We start from the raw sequence: 23,961 nt of genomic DNA on the forward strand, positions 1-23,961 counted from the left end.
AACTTTGTATCAAGAAAATTTGTGATTGAAATGAGTAAAAATTTTGAATGATTGAACGTATAGCACTTTAAGAAATCTTAAATTATAGTACAGTTTTCACACGTAAATGTAATTGCTGATAAATATCTGGTTCACCATATTTACAGAAATCTCTTTTTATCCACTCTGGAGATGACTTTTTCTCTAATACTTTGAGGCAATGTATGGGGATGCATACGTTGAACAAAATACATCCGAAAACATTATAATCGGATGAAGAAGACCAGAGTCTAATCACTTTGAACATTCCAATTATAAAACTTTTTCTCAAATCATTAACATCTTAGCTGGTGTTATCCAAATTTTCTCAGATTCATTTCAATTATACACTAAAAATGTTCACTATCATTGTCGCACAAAAAGTTGCGGGAGGTTTTCTTATCGATTTTTTTTCCAATTGCCTCCGACCGATTCATTGTCACATTATAGCGGGTATACTAATGATACTGATGAATTGTTGCTTACGTTGGTCGAAAAAGATTGTAAAAAGTATAAAACGGGTGCAACTGGACCTAATCGCGAAATTTTTGAATTATCAACCTCATCAGCAAGATCATATCACCGGTCAGGTTTTTCAATGCCGAAAACGATGTATTGCTTGCCCAATTTTGATGAAATTGATTTACTTACTTCATTCGCAGTGTTCTTATTAAATCGTCTGAAACAGATTTTTGTCAACAACTATGGTTTTCACAGTGCAGACACAACTTTCTCGTTTATAACTCGACGATCATTGTCAGTGATTGTACTATAGTTTACTATTGAACTAGAAAGCTAAAGAAGAAATCCCCGTTATACGATTCTTATGAAATTTAGCTGCGAGGAAAACGAGCAGATCGTCATAATCGAATAACAAACCACACGATTGAACATTTGGCGTTGAAAAAGTGTACAAACACCACGATATTCGCAAGAGTTGTTAATAATTCCGTATTCTTAGTAAACGGTACATTGGTGCGATAAAATTTGATTCATAATAAATTTAAATTGCACCTTTGAACTTTCGTCTTACAACTTTCTGTATCAAAATTTTTTATTTTTTTGCCAATCACGTTAACCGCTATACCCATGCTCTTAAAGTGCACGAGTTACACGCTTATGTGGCTACTACAGTACGAATAATCGGTCACATGGAACGGCGTCGAGTTGCACTAGATAAAATACAAGGCGAAATCAATAACGATCGAGTCATTCGCGAAGCCTGTGCTCAACCGCACGCCTTGTTTGTGTTCAACCTGAGCTGCAACCGCGACCGTTACCATTGCTAACCATAAGAAAAATTCATCTGTCTAACGGTGTAGAAGAAAGTTCACCACGGGATTTGTGTTTTTTTTTTTTCAATTTTTTTTATTTGACTCAAAATAAACGGCATATATACACGGTACATACAAAATATATACAGTAATTAGTTCAATTTTAGTTATCGATACGAAATAATTACATATTTAGTTCGAAACTCCAGTGTTGGTTTCTTCGTCGTACAAAATTGGATGAAATAAAAAAAACAATTTTATATTTAATAAGATAAAATTTGTATTTCATAATTCGACGATATTTCTTGGAAATTATGCTATATAATTTTCGTTACAGCAAATTTATTCATCTATTACCGTTATTTTTTTCATTGCAGATATATCCATACATCGAGAATGGCGCCAACGATTTGTGTACCGGAATTATCAATGCACGATCAGAACGGTGCTGGCTCTTACATACGGCGTCGTCAACGCACTTTAAATAATGGGATCGTAAGGGAGCAACAACGGTTGGAAATAAAGCGGATTTTTAATCACTCCGAAAACAATCGACTCGGTTCGTTGTCTCCACCTCCGAGTCCGGTATGGGAACCGACATGCCCGATAAGTTCGTTTTATCCAACGAGAAGTTGTCTCGCATCGAACGCCAGGACGTCATCCACAGATCACCTGACCGAACATTGGCGATCATTTTTTGCCCAGCGAGAAGGTCGGTACTCAGTATAACAACGATTCGTAAAAAAGAATTTAACTCTATGCATTTCAAAATCATTGTCTGCTGTGGTCAGTCATTACCGATAGAATAAAATGTCACTTTTAGTTTGTCTATTATCTACAAACCATACGCATCGTCGCGGCTCGTATAGTTCTACCCGCAAAGCTAAACACATGTCGCTGAAAAAATTGTTTTCTTACGCAACAATAATACCAGAACATGTTTTCTTGTCATTGATTTCCAAGTTGCAGGAATATACGTTTTCTGTCGTTATTCTCGTACGAACAAAAGTTTCTTGATATCTTTGTAGGAAAATGGGATGATAAATAATATTTAAACACGGTGAATTATATACATCTTATCTTCGGCTTTTATTTGAAATGTACGAGGAAGGACCGTTTTTATTTTTCTAATGATGCTAAGAGACTAAGGGTTGTTGGAGGGTCAAGGGCTTCAGGTTTCGACGTCTGGGTCGCAAAAGCATCTGTTCGTCTGTTTGTGTTTGTATTGCCTCTCCGCTCCGGTACTCTCCACGTCATTTCGTTTTTGAATCCATGATCTTAAGGGAACATAATTCTAGTTCACAAGTGATTCAATAATCCAATTTTTGGTTTAGCATTACATAAAAAATTGCGATTAGCCGATTAATCGTAAACTACCAATAATCGATTATGCAAATTGATAGTTTTTTCTAATAATCGATTAATTGCCTCTTTCAATAATTCTTTTTCTATTTGCTTAATCGATTAATCGAAAATCGATTCATCAATGTGCGCGATTATTCGCACAGCCCTGCAAGTAAAGAAGTTAAAGACTGACTATGGCATACTTTTCGAATTCGAATTCTCTTCGTAGTATCTTACATAATTCTGCCTTTCAGGTCTGCTGGACATCGTCGCCCGGACCATGATTCTCGTTCGGCGCAACCACATGCTGCAGAAACGGGTGAACGCGCTGCGTTCCGAAACCCGGGAGTTCATCCGTTCGGTTATGAGCAACCCTGAGAACAGCAGCAGCAAACCAGAAAAACCTGAAGTTTCTCCGTGCCTCGATACCGCGGTGTCCTCAAACTTCGAAGTCTTTTTATCCAGACCTACACCTCCGCCCACTCCGGACTCGTCAACCGGATATTCCACCATGTCGGTACCGAGTGTGGACAACGATGGAAGCTCTGACTGTTCCTCGGACGATTATTACGAGGCCGCCCAAAAAGTTACACAGGATCCCAAAGTTTCAAGCTCATAAGATAGATCCTGATCGTCGTTCTCCCGTTACATCGTCTAAACTAATTAACTCGCGTCTCTGATATCCCATGTAAAGGTCTCTGCAAGAGAAATCGCGCTGTGTACTCGGTCTCGCCGGCGAGTCGTGTAATTCAATATTATATCATATTATACTATATTACATTATATTATATTCGTAACGTTATATGACTCGAATTGAGGTGCGATCATAGTTAAGGTCATGAGGTCTCGTTATAACGAGAGTTCAACGAGTTTCGTGTTACACGCCTTTAAACTAGCCTCCAAAATTTTTGAACGCATGAACGTGTCGTACGTACAGGTATATTTTTTTTTTTTTTTTGCAACTCATATATCTGCCACTTCGATATGTGGACACAAAAATGCCTCGAGAATGAATATATGCCTTGTGATTATATAGCGAAGACTAAGCGCGCCGGTTCAATTTGCAGGAATTTCATTATAGTTATTTTCTTTGCACCCATGTAACAATTATGAAACGATAATTACATGTTTTTATTTGAATATCAAAATCCAATTTGGCAACGTATTATGAAACTACTTGGCAACGAGAATTCGTTGACTACGATCAGATTCCAGCCAATGCGATACGTCTGTAAATTCAATATTAAAATCCAGTGAAAAACAAGTATACTACATAGATATACCATAAGCATATAAATATTATACATTTTACCGAAATACGCGCATCACAATTCCTACTAGTAAATACGTATAGCCATCTTCACAGATAACTTGATCCTACTTAGATGCCTACGTTCTCCATAGCTTTATTATACTTACACGGCTTTAGGATATAACGTATCGCACCGGAGATTGGCGAATAATAATTCATTAAAATCTATAGATTCTCGCAGGGGAAACGCGTTCGATTACATGACTCCGATAATAATAAAATAAATAAATATGATGAGTAATAGATTTTGTCGATGAATGATAATATCAATAACAATAATAATAATGATGATAATATCAGGTGCAAAAAGCAATGTAGGACTCGATAAACTTGATTGTATACATACATACATACTTACATATATACATTATAGATATAGTAGACATACACGTGTACTTTGTGATTGTGCGATAATCATACATATGTATAGTAGTACTTTAGGAGATAAGATCTATTTCTCATTGGCACTCAATCGAACATATGTGATATAAAAAATCGACTCAACTTTGTCGATTCATTTTACTATAATTAGTTAACTGTACAACACTTATCCGAGTTCCTGATTTACATCCTTTATTCGCGTCAGACAACCGTGATCTAGCAAGAATTTTATTGCCGTTGATTTTATAGCACGATCTATCGGTAGTTTTCGATTTATATTTATAACAGGATATGTGTCGTGATTATTTTTACAAAAAAATATCATGGAATGATGGGCTACTCGATTATGAGTTCAGATTGTTAGTGTTAGATGCATTGAGAAAGCACAGTAGAAATATTTTTTTCCAAATAGATTGATCGATAAGCAAAATCAAGGATAAATTATCGCGATATTTACGAATGACGCGTGATTAATAAGCTCAATTCTCAATTGTATACGTTGATGATATGTAATTTGTTCATTTGCGTGCCAATCTAGGCTCTCTGTGACTCAATGTTTAAATTCTAAAGTCTGTAAATTATTGTCAGTTACATACACTGCACTGATAAGTGCCTGTGTTGTGTATACTGCAGTGATGGGGTAGTGACAGTTTACACGCAGGTTATATAATATATGCATTAGGATATTAGGATTAGATTTAACATTATAAAACTATGTAGCTTCCAGCATATCAAGCCTTGGGGCTTACCATAATTAGCTTACAACTTATGGTCTAGACGTCTGTTTTCTAATATAAAAAATATAATACATACCTTAATACCTTATAATAAATTATATCTGAGTAAGAAAAGCCAAATCAAATTTGATCAATAACCAAAAACACCATGAAAGTGCGATCTTTCGAATTATATTGTTATTATTATTTTCATTATATCTTGGTGATCTCAATGTACTAAACAAAATGTCCTGATAAAGTTCATTGCAAAATACCCATTCGAAGAATGGAATGGGAAAAGAATTGATACAAAAAATGTTTCACTAACAATGCAATAAGTAAATAATTTAAAAGAGAAGAAAGGAAAAACAACAAAGTATACTGGTGTTGGATTAGCTTACATGAGGTGTAATTACGCAATGTAGTAAAATGCTTATCAGCATTACCAATGTTTTTTCTTTCCAATCATAATAAATATATAATGTGAACAAGTGCAGGAGAAAATTAATTACGTTTGGCAGTAGTTTTAAAACGTAGTCATTAGCTGTATGAAGAATTCGATTGTTTATAATTTATTTATTTATTATTAATTAATTATTTATGGAGTGTACGATGCATTGTGTACATCTTCTCGTTTATAACCTTGATAGTATTACCAATTTTACAATTATATAATTTAAATTTGTTTTTAGTTGTTATACAATACATACACCTTATACTTAAGACACTATATACCTACCAATTAAAAAAATATTTCATCAACGAATATCGTTGTTCTATTACCTCAGTGTCCCAGTATAGAAAATCTACAGTGCTTATTTACAACCTCCTTGAAGTAATAACTCCGAGGGATAAATCACCGGGTAAGTTTGGTGTATACGAGGCTGGAAATGTATCGGAGGTGCAAGGATGTACGAGATGTTATGCGATCTGTGGTGAGATTTAGTGAGATATGGGTGAGATGTGGATCAGATGTGCCGGATGTTGAAAGATATCGGAAGAATTCGGTAAATGTCGCAGAATGTGGAAGAGTTGGGAGGAGTGACACTGGAAGGTGTCGACACGGATTAATTACAGCGTGCACATTTGCAAGGCGCGTACGTTTTGACCACGCGATTGATTGCGCTAATTTGTCAATAAAAATGGCTGAAACTGCGAGCGATTTTTTCGACAGCATTGAAAGTGAATTTGAAATGACATTCCTTCGCACGTAAAAAAACAATTGACTCCACACGGTTTTGCGAATAATGTATTGCTAGGAAATATATCTGAAAGTGATGTATTTGAAATCGAGCGATTCGTTAAAAGTGAGTTGAAGAATGTTTCGCCAAAGGAAGAACTATCGGATTATCTTGGTGTATTCGTGAATAATCCTGAAAATTTCTTATTCTTTGGTGGTGAAAAAAAACTGTTATGGAAAATACCCACGTCTGATCACGCGGTCGATTCAACAAAATTCTTGTTCTATATTCTATTACCGTAACAATGAAACTGAGAGTAAAATATTTAATACTATAAAAAAATCGCGATTCTTGTTCATTGTTCTCTATTTATACGAAGTATTCCCTTATTTTATTATGTGCAATTATGTACATATTAGATCCTGTTGTAATTGTAATTGTAATCGCATGTACGTTGATTTTAAATAGTACGGACACATTGGAATACAATTGAGAATACAATGTATCATTTATCGTATACCTAATACACATATGGCTTGTTTTCGAATACTAGATTGATTTTAGATATTTTTTATCTAATTTTGGTACAACTCATACAAGTGACTGAGATCATGAAAACAGAAATTTCTCGAATAAATCTCCAGATTTGCTTAGGGGGGTTCACCATAGAAACAAATTATTCTTTCAGTGCTGCTTTCTTATGAAACTGTTGTTTATGATGAAAAAAATCCTCTGGAAATTTGAGCCTAATCGGACAAGATTTATAGGTCCCGCTTTTAAGTTTTCGTTTTGCTCAACTTTTGCAGGGAATTTGTTTGTCAACATTAACAATAGTTTTAAGAGGGAGCAACGCTGAAAAAAAAATTTCTTTAGATTGAACCACCTTAATACGGAATGTACAAGTTGAGGCTAATGAGCTTCGTTAGACAATACATGTACTGTATCACAATCGGAATCAACTGTAAGCTTTCGTTGGAGATTAACACAGATGCCTGTAAGTTCTTCTCGGTTTTTTATTTTTTTAATGGTGCGCAAGAAAGACCATTTTTCTGAGAAACAGAAACGGCTCCCTAATCTACTTCCTTCTTTATTCGCTTTCTTTATTCACCAGACACCGGCGCCCCTATAGACTTGGCGCCCCGGGGGATTGCCCGAACGCGCCCTACCCAAACGCCGGCACTGTGACAGTATGAGGAAATGTGGGGAAAAGTCGGGTGATGTTGAGAGATGTCGGAAGATGTTGGGAGATGTTGAGGAATGACGGGAGATTTTTAGAAAAAGAGATGTAGTGTACACATTTTCGCCCGGTGATTTACCCCTCGAATAACTCGATAACAGATTCCATTGTCTTGCCAGCCCGTTTTTGTCAGATTCCATCCTGAATGAAAACTTTGAGATTTGTAGCATGAAATCAATGTGCCTCTGGGGAATGTGAAAATAGGACCACAAGGACCCAGAAGTGTAAAAGAACCTGCAAGAAAAAATTTGGAAAACAATATCCAGACATGTTCCATCCAAGTCAAACGGTGTTGTCACGCAATCGTGGGGTAGCTTCAATGAATACTAACCATATAAACAAGCACCAGAATCCTTGCTAGTGGATAACGTCTCAGAAATACTCCTGTCCGAACGCTGACGGCATCCAGAGACGAATAAGCTCTTTTTACACGCCTGGCAACGCCGGTATCGAAAGGTGTCTCTAGCAAAAATGATGGTACTTGTGCTTTGGCGTCGTCTGTGTCATTAATGTGGTCATAAGGTATATTTTTCCTCAGATTTCCAATGACATCTCTGTGCTGGTGCTGGTATAGAACGGAATAAGTTTTAAATAGTCATAGCACTACTCATCGAATACTTGTGGCTATTGAGATGATTACCTCAATTTTTTCAAGCTGCAAGCGCAGAGCGTTTCTTTCCGTGGTCAGGCTTTCTAGCGCTTGTTGCTTTAGGACAAGGGTCTGCGTCAGTGTGGATAATCTTGATTCAACTTCGCTGCTGGGTGTTAAAGCAGCTGAAAGTTGCGACCTAAGTCTCGAAATTTCTGTCTCTTGCTTTTGTAACTTCGAAGCTAGAGCACTGCGCTGACGAGATACTTCCTCCTGGAGGGACCTGAGTTCCTGAAAATCATTTTCCCATGAAAATAATAAAATCATTTAGATATCCACAGGGTTTTACATATATTCGTTACTCATTGCTTATAACGTACCTCGGCATGATGCCGTGAATCCTCTTCGATGGCCAGGCGTCGATTTCTTTCTAACGCAAGTGTCTCCTGAATTTGTACCGCTGCCATGGCAGTGTCTTGTCTACTTTGCTCCAATTTAGTATCTGCATTTACCAATTCTTCCCGTGCTATTCGTAGCTGGTCACACAACTGTTGATTTTCTTCCCTCAAAGCTTCACGCTCTTGCCTGTAAAGGTAGGGGAGAGTTAAAGAATTATTGATTACAATCTCTGTCACAAAATACAAAGAAAATCGAGACTGATGTAATTATTCAAGCATTCTATCCAATCATACGACTCATATGGTATTAAATTTTTCAAAACATTAGTCTTTACCTGATTTGGTCCAATTCCATAAGAGTCACATCATCTAATCCAGTGGTAGCATTTCCTCTGAGCTCTGCAATCAGTTTTTCTTTTTCCTGTAGTGTCTTTAGTGCTCTAGCTCTGTGCTGTTCCAACTCGGATCTAGTCGAAGATAACTCTAATCTATTTCTCTCCAACACCGATTGAGATTCGGTCAATTGTTTAGCAATCTCCGCCCGTTTATTTTCTGAGCAGATTAATTTCTCTTTCAGAAAATGAATTTCTTTCTGATGATCGGTTTGCTGTTTGTCGAGCTGTTCATCCTTTTCCTCCAAATTTCTCTGTGCAGATTTTAAATCCTTTCGCAAATCCGAATCTTTGGAAGATTTAACAAGAGTCTCATTCTCCAATTTTTGGCTGTTAAACTTGTGCTCAAACTCTCGTTGAAGAATTCCCAATCTGTGACGTATTTCGTTGCACTCTGTGCGCAACGAGGGTACAGAAAAAAAATATATTCGAACTTGTTCGACAAGAGAAATCAATTGAACAGATGAATTTCTTACACTCACCACTTTCAGAAGAATGAGCCCTGTGCGTAATCAGATTTAGCTCATGGTTTAAGGCTTCAATTTCATTTCTTAAAATTATATTTTGAGTTTCCAAATCAAGATGATTATTTTCTGTGTTGACCAAATCGTTTTCAGGCACATCAACAGAGGCATGAGAAAGAACCGGGCTGATCTGGCCACTCCTTATCGACATTTCAGATATCGAATCAGTGTTGTCAGTTGGAGGTTCAACACAGATTGACAGAGGCGTTGCTGGAGCCGTAACATGGTCGGTAATTATAGATTTGGTTGGCGTTGTAGTAGGTGTATTTAAAAACGTGATCAGCTCTTCATCTCGAGAAACTTTTGATTTTAAAGGTGTTAAAGTCCTCAAATTTGGCGTCGAGCGTACTTGAGGTACAGTTGAATGTAGCGGAGATGTTGGAGAAGACGAGAGTGCAGGTTTATTCGGTGAACCGCTAAAAGAAACATTCCATGACACCATTTTTCTGTGAGTAATGATCACGTCAATAGGATAAAATTGTGATTCAACAAATATAAAGTGTTTTTAGATGGCTTACGAATGAGGGGGAACCCATGTCACCTCCGTCAATAGAGAGTGAGACTCTGATTCTTGTTTTTCCTTGCTCAACACTGCTGCAGTATTCTGATCAATTTTGTTAAGGAGATTTTCCGCTTTTCCTGCAAGTCCTGAGAGCCAGGCCATACTCAATTATGTGATATTAATCCAATCGTTGCAAATTTTTATACCAATCTTTGAACGATTGAACTGTCAAGTTTGATGATCTTGCGGGCACCTCACTGGGACCTTCGCAGGTTAGATAAGATTAGGTAGTTATTTTTCACACATATTTCCATATGATTTGACATGGCATGACACGATTGACATGAGTGACACTAATTTCGTCTATTCCTTTTTCCCGTGTGCTGCCGAGCCAATTGAATGCGGTCGTTTTAGACGTAACGTTATGTCCGCGAATTGGCCACTCGCCCGCCGTAGTCATGGCTGTAGTGACGTCATTAGACCGTCGAGAAATTGTCGAAAAGGTCGAGAATAAAATTCAGCCGGCGCGTAATTCAAATATGCTACACAGCGAAAGATGATTGAAAATGCGATATTCGCGATGCAATGCGTTCCCTCTGTCTATGAGGACTATTGCAATCAACTTCAAGTACTATTCACTGCACAGTTATGTATAATATATACATACCTATGTATGTGTCACATTTCGATTTTTAGATGAAGTCGTTGACTGGAGAATATAAAGACGTTACCTCTAGGTAAATTCTTGTGACCAGTTTTCGGCGGGCAAGTAGGCCCAGGTGGGCATGAAAGTGCAGGGATTTTCTGCTCTATCGACTCTACCTAACGGGCTCGCACCGACATTCGTAGCAGCCTAAGTAGTGTCGGCATATAAGCTTGAGATTGAGTCAGTACGGAGTGAGTACGTGAATCCTCCGCCTCCTCCCCCTCGTCCTCCTCAACCACCACCTACCACCTCCGAAAACCTCCTACCATCTCCTAACATCTCTTACCGCCTCCTACCATCTCTGAACACCTCCTACCCTGCCCTACCCTACTCCTCCTACTGCCCGACCGCCGGATAAAGACAGTAAAAAATATCTTCCTTACAGGGCAAATTCTGAAATGTTCAGAATTAAGTAAATAACATTATTGAAAAATCAACGGTTGTTTTTCAATAACCGATTTTCAAGGGGAGTAATCCGATGAATTTCAAATCATTGAATCCTGTTTCCAACGCAACATTCTCCGCAGAATCAATTTTGACCCTGTCGGCTGTACGTACTACCGTTATCGCAAGATACTCATAGTTATGTTTTGCTATTCCGCATCAAAGGAAGATGAACGAGTATAGTTAAGTCTTGGATTGATGCACATTTATTTAACTTCAAAAAGTGAGAAAAGGTGGAGTTGAAAAAGTTGAAGACGCTGTTCTAAAAGAGATATGTGGTTTGTAGCCACCGACAATAAAAAGAGTACCGAAAACGGTAATCCAAGGTACCATAGTAAGAAGACAACCCGAGAATTTCTGTGCACGTATTTATAATTAAACATACAAATCACTTCGTCACAAGCCATGTTCCGCCTTATCATGTGAAACTGTATTTTTTTTTCTTTGAAAATTGAGTGTTACAAGTGCGCGTGATAGATTGTTGTCATTGTTGATTGAAAAGTGTGTCAATCCAAAAAGTACAGACACGTGGCTTTGGAATGTGATATACGTGTCAAAGAAAATAGATGATTGATTGCAAAATTTTTCGAAAGCTTGGAGTCTTCTGTGTTCAATAATCCATTGGTCATTTATGAGAAAAATTATCAACGCTAGCTATTACAGCCGATATATCGGAAACATATTTTTGTTTGCAGAACTATGCGGAAAATCTGAAAAACATCAGAAACCTGCATTCTAAATATTACTCACACCTCGACACAAAATAATGCAATTGAAAATTTTGAAGAGACTTGGCTATAAAAAAAGCTATAGCCGAAAACTTGGAGAAAAATTAAAACTATTTAATTCAGTTGATAGCAAGTCCATCGCATTGCTCAACTCACTGTAATCACTTTTGGAGTTTGAGAATTTTAGCGAGTCTCTTGTGATCTCAATTCGCCCCACACACTTCTATACCACTAAAATATGAGTGTAGATACTGGAAGCCATACGGCTATGATAGGGATTGCGCGGAGAGATAGCCTGAAAACGGGTTAGTGTAACGTGCTGTCTGTATCACTTGATTTGCAGTCTGTCAAAAAATTTATGCAAAAGCACTAAAAACGTGCAAGTGATGTTGATGCAGAGACCAAAAAGTATACATGGATATGCGATCCATGTACGATATTAATACATATGATCCATTTACGATTAATACGTGATGCATAATAAAAATTTTATAATTTTCCAGGTGACAAACTAGATTATCTACAATGATACGGCTATAATATGAAAATAGAACAATTATTCATTTCGAAATGGGATTCTATTCGACACGCGCTCGATGTTTTCCACAACATTAATATTCGTAATTATTCCAACAACTTTTCATTTGTTCTCTCGATATTGAATTTTCGTAGGCATAGAATCCAACACTGTTTCAGCTTAGTTTATTCGCAAGTGTTGTATCTACGTTGGGTAGGAAAGCAGAATTGTTTTTCGTAAAGTGTTCGTATGGAAAATAATTCAGAGTAGCTGCAATACATCACGGACGCGCTAATTTTGATCGAGATGAAACGGATGCTCCGTATATGAGACAGTATTTAACGCAGCGTCCTGATTTAAAGACCTGAAAAGGTGATTGTCGGCGATTTTTCTTTTTGATAGGGAAAGAAAGAACAATGGTTCTTAAAACTTCGAGTGTATTTTAACACACATTTGAAAGGTATGAGCAAAAATTATTATCATTCAACTGTCGCAAAATGGCAGCATCATTAGCTGACCCGTTAACTGAAGAATATATCTTTAATCAACGGCTGACCATCGAAGGGCCTGGCCGCTTGAGTCTGGAATCGGCAGGAGAGATAAAGTGTGTATTTCTTGTATGAAATGTGAGACCTAAAATCATTATACATCATATCATATCATCATACATCATACATCGTACATCATACATCATACATCATACATCATACATAATACATCGTACCTCATACATCATCATACATAGTATTAAAGGTCGAAACCAAAGTTTGGATGTCGGATGTTCAGAAAGTGACGTCACCAATTCCAAATCAGCTAGCCGAATTCCTCAGTCTGGAAACAACCGCGCAGTAGAGCGGACGGATGAGAGTCGCGCTCCGCAAATTTCGAGTACCGGGTTCTCAACCTCCTGGATCCCGCGCTTCGGGTCCGCCACGTATTTCGAGTACCGGGTTCTCAACCTCCCGGATCCCGCGCTTCGGGTCCGCTACGCGGTGAAACTCGACTTCCAGGATAAGCGCTCCGTGGCTCCTCGTTCATGTTTACAATAAATTATTTCAATTCGTTTTTCGCGCAAGCCCAAATTCAGTAGCTGTCAGTCCGCTAATAAAATATCTCGACTTCCAGGATAAGCGCTCCGTGGTTCCTGGTTCATGTTTACAATAAATTATTTCAATTCGTTTTTCGCGCAAGCCCAAATTCAGTAGCTGTCAGTCCGCTAATAAAATATCTCGACTTCCAGGATAAGCGCTCCGTGGCTCCTCGTTCATGTTTACAATAAATTATTTCAATTCGTTTTTCGCGCAAGCCCATAATCAGTAGCTGTCAGTCCGCTAATAAAATATCTCGACTTCCAGGATAAGCGCTCTGTGGTTCCTGGTTCATGTTTACAATAAATTATTTCAATTCGTTTTTCGCCAGTCCGCTAATAAAATATCTCGACTTCCAGGATAAGCGCTCCGTGGCTCCTCGTTCATGTTTACAATAAATTATTTCAATTCGTTTTTCGCCAGTCCGCTAATAAAATATCTCGACTTCCAGGATAAGCGCTCCGTGGCTCCTCGTTCATGTTTACAATAAATTATTTCAATTCGTTTTTCGCCAGTCCGCTAATAAAATATCTCGACTTCCAGGATAAGCGCTCCGTGGCTCCTCGTTCATGTTTACAATAAATTATTTCAATTCGTTTTTCGCGCAAGCCCATAATCAGTAGCTGTCAGTCCGCTAATAAAATATCTCGACTTCCAGGATAAGCGCTCCGTGGCTCCTCGTTCATGTTTACAATAAATTATTTCAATTCGTTTTTCGCGCAAGCCCATAATCAGTAGCTGTCAGTCCGCTAATAAAATATCTCGACTTCCAGGATAAGCGCTCCGTGGCTCCTCGTTCATGTTTACAATAAATTATTTCAATTCGTTTTTCGCCAGTCCGCTAATAAAATATCTCGACTTCCAGGATAAGCGCTCCGTGGCTCCTCGCTCATGTTTACAATAAATTATTTCAATTCGTTTTTCGCCAGTCCGCTAATAAAATATCTCGACTTCCAGGATAAGCGCTCCGTGGCTCCTCGTTCGTGTTTACAATAAATTATTTCAATTCGTTTTTCGCGCAAGCCCATAATCAGTAGCTGTCAGTCCGCTAATAAAATATCTCGACTTCCAGGATAAGCGCTCCGTGGCTCCTCGTTCATGTTTACAATAAATTATTTCAATTCGTTTTTCGCCAGTCCGCTAATAAAATATTCGACTTCCAGGATAAGCGCTCCGTGGCTCCTCGTTCATGTTTACAATAAATTATTTCAATTCGTTTTTCGCCAGTCCGCTAATAAAATATCTCGACTTCCAGGATAAGCGCTCCGTGGCTCCTCGTTCGTGTTTACAATAAATTATTTCAATTCGTTTTTCGCGCAAGCTCATAATCAGTAGCTGTCAGTCCGCTAATAAAATTTCTATAACTTTATAATCTTCTCATAATCTTTCTGGTAGATTATATCGATAAAAAAATTATATCAAACCTTACACAATATTTTCGATGTGTTCTTATACTGAAAATATTTATTACTATTCAAGGTATAACCTGAGGTGGTTGAAGGTGGTCGGAGGTGGACGAGGAGGAGGACGAGGAGGCCGAGGATTTGTGCTGGGTGAGTAAAACACTTTTATAATATTTGATGGCAATTGTAATTATATTTCATCTAAAATATTACAAACTTGTCACGTTTACAATAAATTATTTCAATTCATTTTTCGTGCAAGCACATATTCAGTAGCTATGAATAATCTTATACAATTTATTATGTTATCAATTAATTAAATAATATTCTTATAATATTTAATGGCAATTGTAATTATATTTCATCTGAAATATTACAAACTTGTCACGTTTACAATAAATTATTTCAATTCATTTTTCGTGCAAGCACATATTCAGTAGCTATGAATAATCTTATACAATTTATTATGTTATCAATTAATTAAATAATATTCTTATAATATTTAATGGCAATTGTAATTATATTTCATCTGAAATATTACAAACTTGTCACGTTTACAATAAATTATTTCAATTCATTCTTCGTGCAAGCACATATTCAGTAGCTATGAATAATGTTATACAATTCATTATATTATTAATTAATTAATTAATTACAATAATCCTTACACAATATTTTTGATGTGTTCCTATACTAAAAATATTCATTACTATTCCAGATATTACTCGAGGTGGTCGGAGGTGGACGAGGAGGAGGACAAGCTGGACGAGGAGGAGGACCAGGTGGACGAGGAGGAGGCGGGGTGGGTCGTGGGAGAGGACCTCTCCTCTCCTCAGAGGAGGGGAGGGGGAGGGGCAGGGAAGGGGGAGAGGTGGGCGGGGAGGGGGAAGGGACGGGAAGGGACGGGAAGGGAAGGGAAGGGAAGGGAAGGGAAGGGGTGGGGCGAGGGAGGGGGGGAGGGAGGGGGGGAGGGAGGGAGGGCGGGTGGGCGGGAGGGAGGGAGGGAGGGGGGGGGTGTACTGCTCTATTAACTCAAACGGGCTTGCATCGACATCCGTCCTCCACTCTCTCCCCCCCGCCCTCCCACCCTCCCTCCCTCCCTCCCACCCTCCCTCCCTCCCACCCGCCCTCCCTCCCTCCCCCCTCCCTCGCCCCACCCCTTCCCTTCCCTTCCCTTCCCTTCCCTTCCCTTCCCTTCCCTTCCCTTCCCTTCCCGTCCCTTCCCGTCCCTTCCCCCTCCCCGCCCACCTCTCCCCCTTCCCTGCCCCTCCCCCTCCCCTCCTCTGAGGAGAGGAGAGGTCCTCTCCCACGACCCACCCCGCCTCCTCCTCGTCCACCTGGTCCTCCTCCTCGTCCACCTCCGACCACCTCGAGTAATATCTGGAATAGTAATGAATATTTTTAGTATAGGAACACATCAAAAATATTGTGTAAGGATTATTGTAATTAATTAATTAATTAATAATATAATGAATTGTATAAGATTATTCATAGCTACTGAATATGTGCTTGCACGAAGAATGAATTGAAATAATTTATTGTAAACGTGACAAGTTTGTAATATTTCAGATGAAATATAATTACAATTGCCATTAAATATTATAAGAATATTATTTAATTAATTGATAACATAATAAATTGTATAAGATTATTCATAGCTACTGAATATGTGCTTGCACGAAAAATGAATTGAAATAATTTATTGTAAACGTGACAAGTTTGTAATATTTCAGATGAAATATAATTACAATTGCCATCAAATATTATAAAAGTGTTTTACTCACCCAGCACAAATCCTCGGCCTCCTCGTCCTCCTCCTCGTCCACCTCCGACCACCTTCAACCACCTCAGGTTATACCTTGAATAGTAATAAATATTTTCAGTATAAGAACACATCGAAAATATTGTGTAAGGTTTGATATAATTTTTTTTATCGATATAATCTACCAGAAAGATTATGAGAAGATTATAAAGTTATAGAAATTTTATTAGCGGACTGACAGATACTGAATTTGGACTTGCGCGAAAAACGAATTGAAATAATTTATTGTAAACATGAACGAGGAGCCACGGAGCGCTTATCCTGGAAGTCGAATATTTTATTAGCGGACTGGCGAAAAACGAATTGAAATAATTTATTGTAAACATGAACGAGGAGCCACGGAGCGCTTATCCTGGAAGTCGAGATATTTTATTAGCGGACTGACAGCTACTGATTATGGGCTTGCGCGAAAAACGAATTGAAATAATTTATTGTAAACACGAACGAGGAGCCACGGAGCGCTTATCCTGGAAGTCGAATATTTTATTAGCGGACTGGCGAAAAACGAATTGAAATAATTTATTGTAAACATGAACGAGGAGCCACGGAGCGCTTATCCTGGAAGTCGAGATATTTTATTAGCGGACTGACAGCTACTGATTATGGGCTTGCGCGAAAAACGAATTGAAATAATTTATTGTAAACACGAACGAGGAGCCACGGAGCGCTTATCCTGGAAGTCGAGATATTTTATTAGCGGACTGGCGAAAAACGAATTGAAATAATTTATTGTAAACATGAACGAGGAGCCACGGAGCGCTTATCCTGGAAGTCGAGATATTTTATTAGCGGACTGGCGAAAAACGAATTGAAATAATTTATTGTAAACATGAACGAGGAGCCACGGAGCGCTTATCATGGAAGTCGAGATATTTTATTAGCGGACTGGCGAAAAACGAATTGAAATAATTTATTGTAAACATGAACGAGGAGCCACGGAGCGCTTATCCTGGAAGTCGAGATATTTTATTAGCGGACTGGCGAAAAACGAATTGAAGTAATTTATTGTAAACATGAACGAGGAGCCACGGAGCGCTTATCCTGGAAGTCGAGATATTTTATTAGCGGACTGACAGCTACTGATTATGGGCTTGCGCGAAAAACGAATTGAAATAATTTATTGTAAACATGAACGAGGAGCCACGGAGCGCTTATCCTGGAAGTCGAATATTTTATTAGCGGACTGACAGCTACTGATTATGGGCTTGCGCGAAAAACGAATTGAAATAATTTATTGTAAACATGAACGAGGAGCCACGGAGCGCTTATCCTGGAAGTCGAGATATTTTATTAGCGGACTGGCGAAAAACGAATTGAAATAATTTATTGTAAACATGAACGAGGAGCCACGGAGCGCTTATCCTGGAAGTCGAGATATTTTATTAGCGGACTGGCGAAAAACGAATTGAAATAATTTATTGTAAACATGAACGAGGAGCCACGGAGCGCTTATCCTGGAAGTCGAGATATTTTATTAGCGGACTGGCGAAAAACGAATTGAAATAATTTATTGTAAACATGAACGAGGAGCCACGGAGCGCTTATCCTGGAAGTCGAGATATTTTATTAGCGGACTGGCGAAAAACGAATTGAAATAATTTATTGTAAACATGAACGAGGAGCCACGGAGCGCTTATCCTGGAAGTCGAGATATTTTATTAGCGGACTGGCGAAAAACGAATTGAAATAATTTATTGTAAACATGAACGAGGAGCCACGGAGCGCTTATCCTGGAAGTCGAGATATTTTATTAGCGGACTGACAGCTACTGATTATGGGCTTGCGCGAAAAACGAATTGAAATAATTTATTGTAAACATGAACGAGGAGCCACGGAGCGCTTATCCTGGAAGCCGAGATATTTTATTAGCGGACTGACAGCTACTGAATATGGGCTTGCGCGAAAAACGAATTGAAATAATTTATTGTAAACATGAACGAGGAGCCACGGAGCGCTGATCCTGGAAGTCGAGATATTTTATTAGCGGACTGACAGCTACTGAATTCGAGCTTGCGCGAAAAACGAATTGAGATAATTTATTGTAAACATGAACGAGGAGCCACGGAGCGCTTATCATGGAAGTCGAGATATTTTATTAGCGGACTGGCGAAAAACGAATTGAAATAATTTATTGTAAACATGAACGAGGAGCCACGGAGCGCTTATCCTGGAAGTCGAGATATTTTATTAGCGGACTGGCGAAAAACGAATTGAAATAATTTATTGTAAACATGAACGAGGAGCCACGGAGCGCTTATCATGGAAGTCGAGATATTTTATTAGCGGACTGGCGAAAAACGAATTGAAATAATTTATTGTAAACATGAACGAGGAGCCACGGAGCGCTTATCCTGGAAGTCGAGATATTTTATTAGCGGACTGGCGAAAAACGAATTGAAGTAATTTATTGTAAACATGAACGAGGAGCCACGGAGCGCTTATCCTGGAAGTCGAGATATTTTATTAGCGGACTGACAGCTACTGATTATGGGCTTGCGCGAAAAACGAATTGAAATAATTTATTGTAAACATGAACGAGGAGCCACGGAGCGCTTATCCTGGAAGTCGAATATTTTATTAGCGGACTGACAGCTACTGATTATGGGCTTGCGCGAAAAACGAATTGAAATAATTTATTGTAAACATGAACGAGGAGCCACGGAGCGCTTATCCTGGAAGTCGAGATATTTTATTAGCGGACTGGCGAAAAACGAATTGAAATAATTTATTGTAAACATGAACGAGGAGCCACGGAGCGCTTATCCTGGAAGTCGAGATATTTTATTAGCGGACTGGCGAAAAACGAATTGAAATAATTTATTGTAAACATGAACGAGGAGCCACGGAGCGCTTATCCTGGAAGTCGAGATATTTTATTAGCGGACTGGCGAAAAACGAATTGAAATAATTTATTGTAAACATGAACGAGGAGCCACGGAGCGCTTATCCTGGAAGTCGAGATATTTTATTAGCGGACTGGCGAAAAACGAATTGAAATAATTTATTGTAAACATGAACGAGGAGCCACGGAGCGCTTATCCTGGAAGTCGAGATATTTTATTAGCGGACTGGCGAAAAACGAATTGAAATAATTTATTGTAAACATGAACGAGGAGCCACGGAGCGCTTATCCTGGAAGTCGAGATATTTTATTAGCGGACTGGCGAAAAACGAATTGAAATAATTTATTGTAAACATGAACGAGGAGCCACGGAGCGCTTATCCTGGAAGTCGAGATATTTTATTAGCGGACTGGCGAAAAACGAATTGAAATAATTTATTGTAAACATGAACGAGGAGCCACGGAGCGCTTATCCTGGAAGTCGAGATATTTTATTAGCGGACTGACAGCTACTGATTATGGGCTTGCGCGAAAAACGAATTGAAATAATTTATTGTAAACATGAACGAGGAGCCACGGAGCGCTTATCCTGGAAGCCGAGATATTTTATTAGCGGACTGACAGCTACTGAATATGGGCTTGCGCGAAAAACGAATTGAAATAATTTATTGTAAACATGAACGAGGAGCCACGGAGCGCTGATCCTGGAAGTCGAGATATTTTATTAGCGGACTGACAGCTACTGAATTCGAGCTTGCGCGAAAAACGAATTGAGATAATTTATTGTAAACATGAACGAGGAGCCACGGAGCGCTTATCCTGGAAGTCGAGTTTCACCGCGTAGCGGACCCGAAGCGCGCGATCCGGGAGGTTGAGAACCCGGTACTCGAAATTTGCGGAGCGCGATTCTCATCCGTCCGCTCTACTGCGCGGTTGTTTCCCGACTGAGGAATTCGACTAGCTGATTTTGAATTGGTGACGTCACTTTCTGAACATCCGACATCCAAACTTTGGTTTCGACCGTTAATACCATGTATGATGATGTATGATGTACGATGTATGATGTACGATGTATGATGTATGATGATATGATATGATGTATAATGATTTTAGGTTTCACATTTCATACAAGAAATACACACTTTATCTCTCCTGCCGATTCCAGACTCAAGCGGCCAGGCCCTTCAATGGTCAGCCGTTGAGTGAAGATATATTCTTCAGTGAACGGGTCGGCTAATAACGCTGCCGTTCTGCGACAGTTGGATGATGAAAAATTTCGTTCGTATCTTTCAAATGTGTGTTAAAATACACTCGAAGTGTTAAGAAGCGTCGTTCTTTCTCTCCCTATCACCTTTCTAGGTCTTTAAATCACTACGCTGTTTTCGCTGCGTTTTCTGAATTCCTGAGGGTCTAATTAGTCGGGTAAGGGTCATTCAAATCGAATCTGAGACCAAAAATTTTCGGCTCGAAAAATGAAGAAAAAGTAAGGCTAACCCCTTTGCATTTTTTGTGAAAATTGTCGCGATTTTGAAAAGTGCCGGAATGACCTCTTTCGTGGACTATTCCGACGTAATTTTGCGAGAGAAATCGATTGGGCACAGTCCCAATACGCTGCGATCGACGCATCAAAAGTTACAGCCAAAAAACGAGAACCTGAAATTTCGACCTTTTTCAGCAGGTGCTTTTTTGCTCGCCGTTTCTCTTCTCTTGGTCCTACGCTCGTTCTGCTGCGTTTTCTGAGTTCCTGAGGGTCTAATTAGTCGGGTAAGGGTCATTCAAATCGAATCTGAGACCAAAAATTTTGGGCTCGAAAAATGAAGAAAAAGTAAGTCCAACCCCTTACCATTTGTTACTTGGGGGTGAGAATGTACTCAGCGGTGGTAGTTAATGATTAATTGAATAATCAAGCTTCCACGTAGCCACAATGAACAGAAATCAAATCTAAGAAAGACCTACCTTCCGATAAGCCGGTAATTTGTAGGATCGTGTTGGTATAGTCCTGTACAGGTCTGTGACGTTTGTTGAAATGATTGAGACGAATTTATAGTAATAAAAATGGGAAAAGGTTGTCGTTCAAAATAAATGGTTCGACGTGATTCAACTGGTAAAAGATAAAGTTTATTTGGTACGATATGGTAATTGAAATGTGTGGTAACAATGAGTGTTGATAATGACGTAACAATTTATAAAGTGTTTGAATTTATATAACAATCCACACCGACGGACGAATTTAGATTCAAATGCAGAGAAGCTGCAGAATCGCTAAATTTGACCGTTTGCGTATTTGAGCAAATCGTGTGTTATTCTATTCTAATGTTATTATTATTAGATACCAAGAACATCTATCCTGAACGATACTTATAACTAGCTGGTCGTGATTATTGTATTGTATCTCTCTTTGTAGATTATCTTAAATTAATTATATTTCCAGTTGTTATTTCTTGTTGGTTAAATCTTGGAAACAATACGTATGACTTAATTGGGGTAGTGAAGCTAGCCACCAACTCTAGTCTTACCTTTGACTAGATATTATGATAGTAAATTTTGATTAGACAGGTGAAGACATTAGAATTCGTTCAATGTTGATGATTAGCACTCGGATTGACTCATCTTTAGATGTAATACGACGAGATTGAGAGCCGTCGGATCGTGTCGGTCTGCGTCAGTAGAATTTCCGGATCAGGGCCTCACCTCGAGATCGGAAGGGTTGATGAGTCCGAACGTTGTTAACGTTGAGCACTTAGTCTTTGTAAATTTAGAATAATACTCTACTATCGAAAGCTATGGTTGAAAATGTCAATTTGATTCACTCGCGGTTTTGATATACATATAATGATATTCTCAAATGATTGCCTTCCAGCGTTACATTTTCTTACATTTCTATTCTTTTTAACCTACTTCAGTTCTATTCTCATCCTATTTTATTATTCACTTTATTATAACAGAAAGCTCTCTTCACAGCTAGCTTTATTTTGTACCATTCCTTTTCATGCAACTAATATAACCTTTATAATTATTTATTACTTTTCTTTGCGACTCATTTACTTTATCATCTCACCAGCCAACTTCGTTCACGTGTTACTGATTATCCAGGTTTCCTCATGAAAATAAGCTGAAAAAAAAATGGATGGAGGCTATTGAAGTAACATGTCTAAAGAATTGTTGGCGAATATGCAGTGATCATTTTTCACCTACATCATTTCATGACCAGAATGGCTATAATAATAGTAGGAGAAGACTTTTACCAAACGCAGTGCCGAAAAAGCCATGTACCACAGTATTATCGAATGGTACGAATAAGAACGTCAATTTTGAAGATGAAAGACAACTAACAGTATTTACTGAGCCATATGTGAACAAAAATAAGAACGATGCTAATTTGAAGACAACTTTTAATGATTTTCATCAATGTGTTAAGTCTACTGAAACAACTGATACTTGTTCAAATGGAGTCAATAGTATTAAGAGGTGTATATTTTTTTCAATAATGTAGATTTTATGAAAATCTTGCGTATGATTATGAGTAACCTGTTTGCATGGTTCATTATTTGTAGGAAATGTGATATGGATAATTGTAACAGTACATTAGACAAAAAAAATGTTTACGCAATTACTGGTTCACAAAGTAAAACTAGTGTTTTGATATCGACTGATCTAAATAACCAGAATTCTTCAGGATCTTATTCTTCTCTTAAAAAGTTGGACCTGGAGACTGTTCTGGTGACTTGGAATGGTAACAGGTATATAAGAATTTGAGACGGTATGGAAATAGTTACCATGCACAAATTACTCTGACATAATAATGTGAAAATTTCTATTTTCCCATTGTTTCCTGCTTTGAGCAAGGAATGCACTATTAAGACTGAAAAATCTCATTCAGTGGAAATGCACTATAAAACAAAAGTTCAGCAAGCTCATAATGAACATGAAAGTATGCATGAGAATTCTGGCACAGCAGAGAAAATTGCTGCCTAAAATTGAAATAGATAATCGTCGCACGACAATGACTGAAAAATAGTTTTCATACAAGACTGTACTTTCCAACTTTTATAAATTTCGTTCATCATTTTCAGGAAGCGTTCAAATACTGATGAAGTGTTTACTGGAACCAAAAAGTTCAGCTTTAAAGATGGAAGTCAAATGCGATGTATCACACGGATAGACTTTGTTTCTGACGAGGCATGGAGCAAGTTTTTAAAATACGCAGTCACAAGGAATCATCAAGTAGACGCTTATCGTAAAAAAATTCTAAGAAAAGATAAGAAAATAGGAAACCTAGAAAAACTTGTCAAAACTTTGAAACAACAGAATTAATTGCCATTTGGAATGAAATTTTTAAAGAAGATAAAAATAACAACTCCATTTACACAAGCATATAGATGCTCAGGTATGGAGAACTGTCAATAACATCAAAGTAATGCAATACAATGTACATATAAAACCAAAGAATAATGTTCTAAATAAATCTAAATTTAAATATAACAGAAAACTTCAGCTGCTGCTAAACATTTACAGGTTCTCTAATTGTTTTTCTGAAGTTATT

The 23,961-nt window shown here is 38.2% G+C and overlaps 2 protein-coding genes across 2 annotated transcripts; one reads left to right on the forward strand and one right to left on the reverse strand.

The window, feature by feature from the left end:
* Nucleotides 1–1,400: 1,400 nt before the first annotated feature.
* Nucleotides 1,401–5,811, forward strand: LOC124299959 (uncharacterized). Its single transcript, XM_046753446.1, has 3 exons — nucleotides 1,401–1,420; nucleotides 1,670–2,004; nucleotides 2,891–5,811. Exons 2-3 carry the CDS (start codon nucleotides 1,689–1,691, stop codon nucleotides 3,253–3,255), a joined length of 681 nt encoding a protein of 226 aa, XP_046609402.1. The 5' UTR covers nucleotides 1,401–1,420; nucleotides 1,670–1,688; the 3' UTR covers nucleotides 3,256–5,811.
* Nucleotides 4,743–10,317, reverse strand: LOC124299958 (golgin-84). The gene is made up of 7 exons (XM_046753445.1): nucleotides 9,885–10,317; nucleotides 9,325–9,782; nucleotides 8,786–9,236; nucleotides 8,433–8,637; nucleotides 8,104–8,343; nucleotides 7,795–8,028; nucleotides 4,743–7,697 (listed from the first exon to the last, which is right to left on the reverse strand). The coding sequence occupies exons 1-7, from the start codon at nucleotides 10,028–10,030 to the stop codon at nucleotides 7,638–7,640; spliced, it is 1,794 nt and encodes a 597-aa protein (XP_046609401.1). The 5' UTR covers nucleotides 10,031–10,317; the 3' UTR covers nucleotides 4,743–7,637.
* Nucleotides 10,318–23,961: the final 13,644 nt, after the last annotated feature.

Source organism: Neodiprion virginianus, chromosome 3 (assembly GCF_021901495.1).
Source record: "Neodiprion virginianus isolate iyNeoVirg1 chromosome 3, iyNeoVirg1.1, whole genome shotgun sequence".
Lineage (NCBI taxonomy): Eukaryota > Metazoa > Arthropoda > Insecta > Hymenoptera > Diprionidae > Neodiprion > Neodiprion virginianus.

Excerpts from the sequence above, each read along its gene's own strand:
- LOC124299959 (XM_046753446.1), top strand. The coding sequence starts at position 1,689 with ATGGCGCCAACGATTTGTGTACCGGAATTATCAATGCACGATCAGAAC. Across the intron at positions 2,005-2,890 it reads ATTTTTTGCCCAGCGAGAAG|GTCTGCTGGACATCGTCGCC; the intron begins GTCGGTACTCAG and ends TCTGCCTTTCAG.
- LOC124299958 (XM_046753445.1), bottom strand. The coding sequence starts at position 10,030 with ATGGCCTGGCTCTCAGGACTTGCAGGAAAAGCGGAAAATCTCCTTAAC. Across the intron at positions 9,237-9,324 it reads GGCTCATTCTTCTGAAAGTG|AGTGCAACGAAATACGTCAC; the intron begins GTGAGTGTAAGA and ends CGTTGCGCACAG. Across the intron at positions 8,029-8,103 it reads TGCAGCTTGAAAAAATTGAG|CACCAGCACAGAGATGTCAT; the intron begins GTAATCATCTCA and ends GTTCTATACCAG.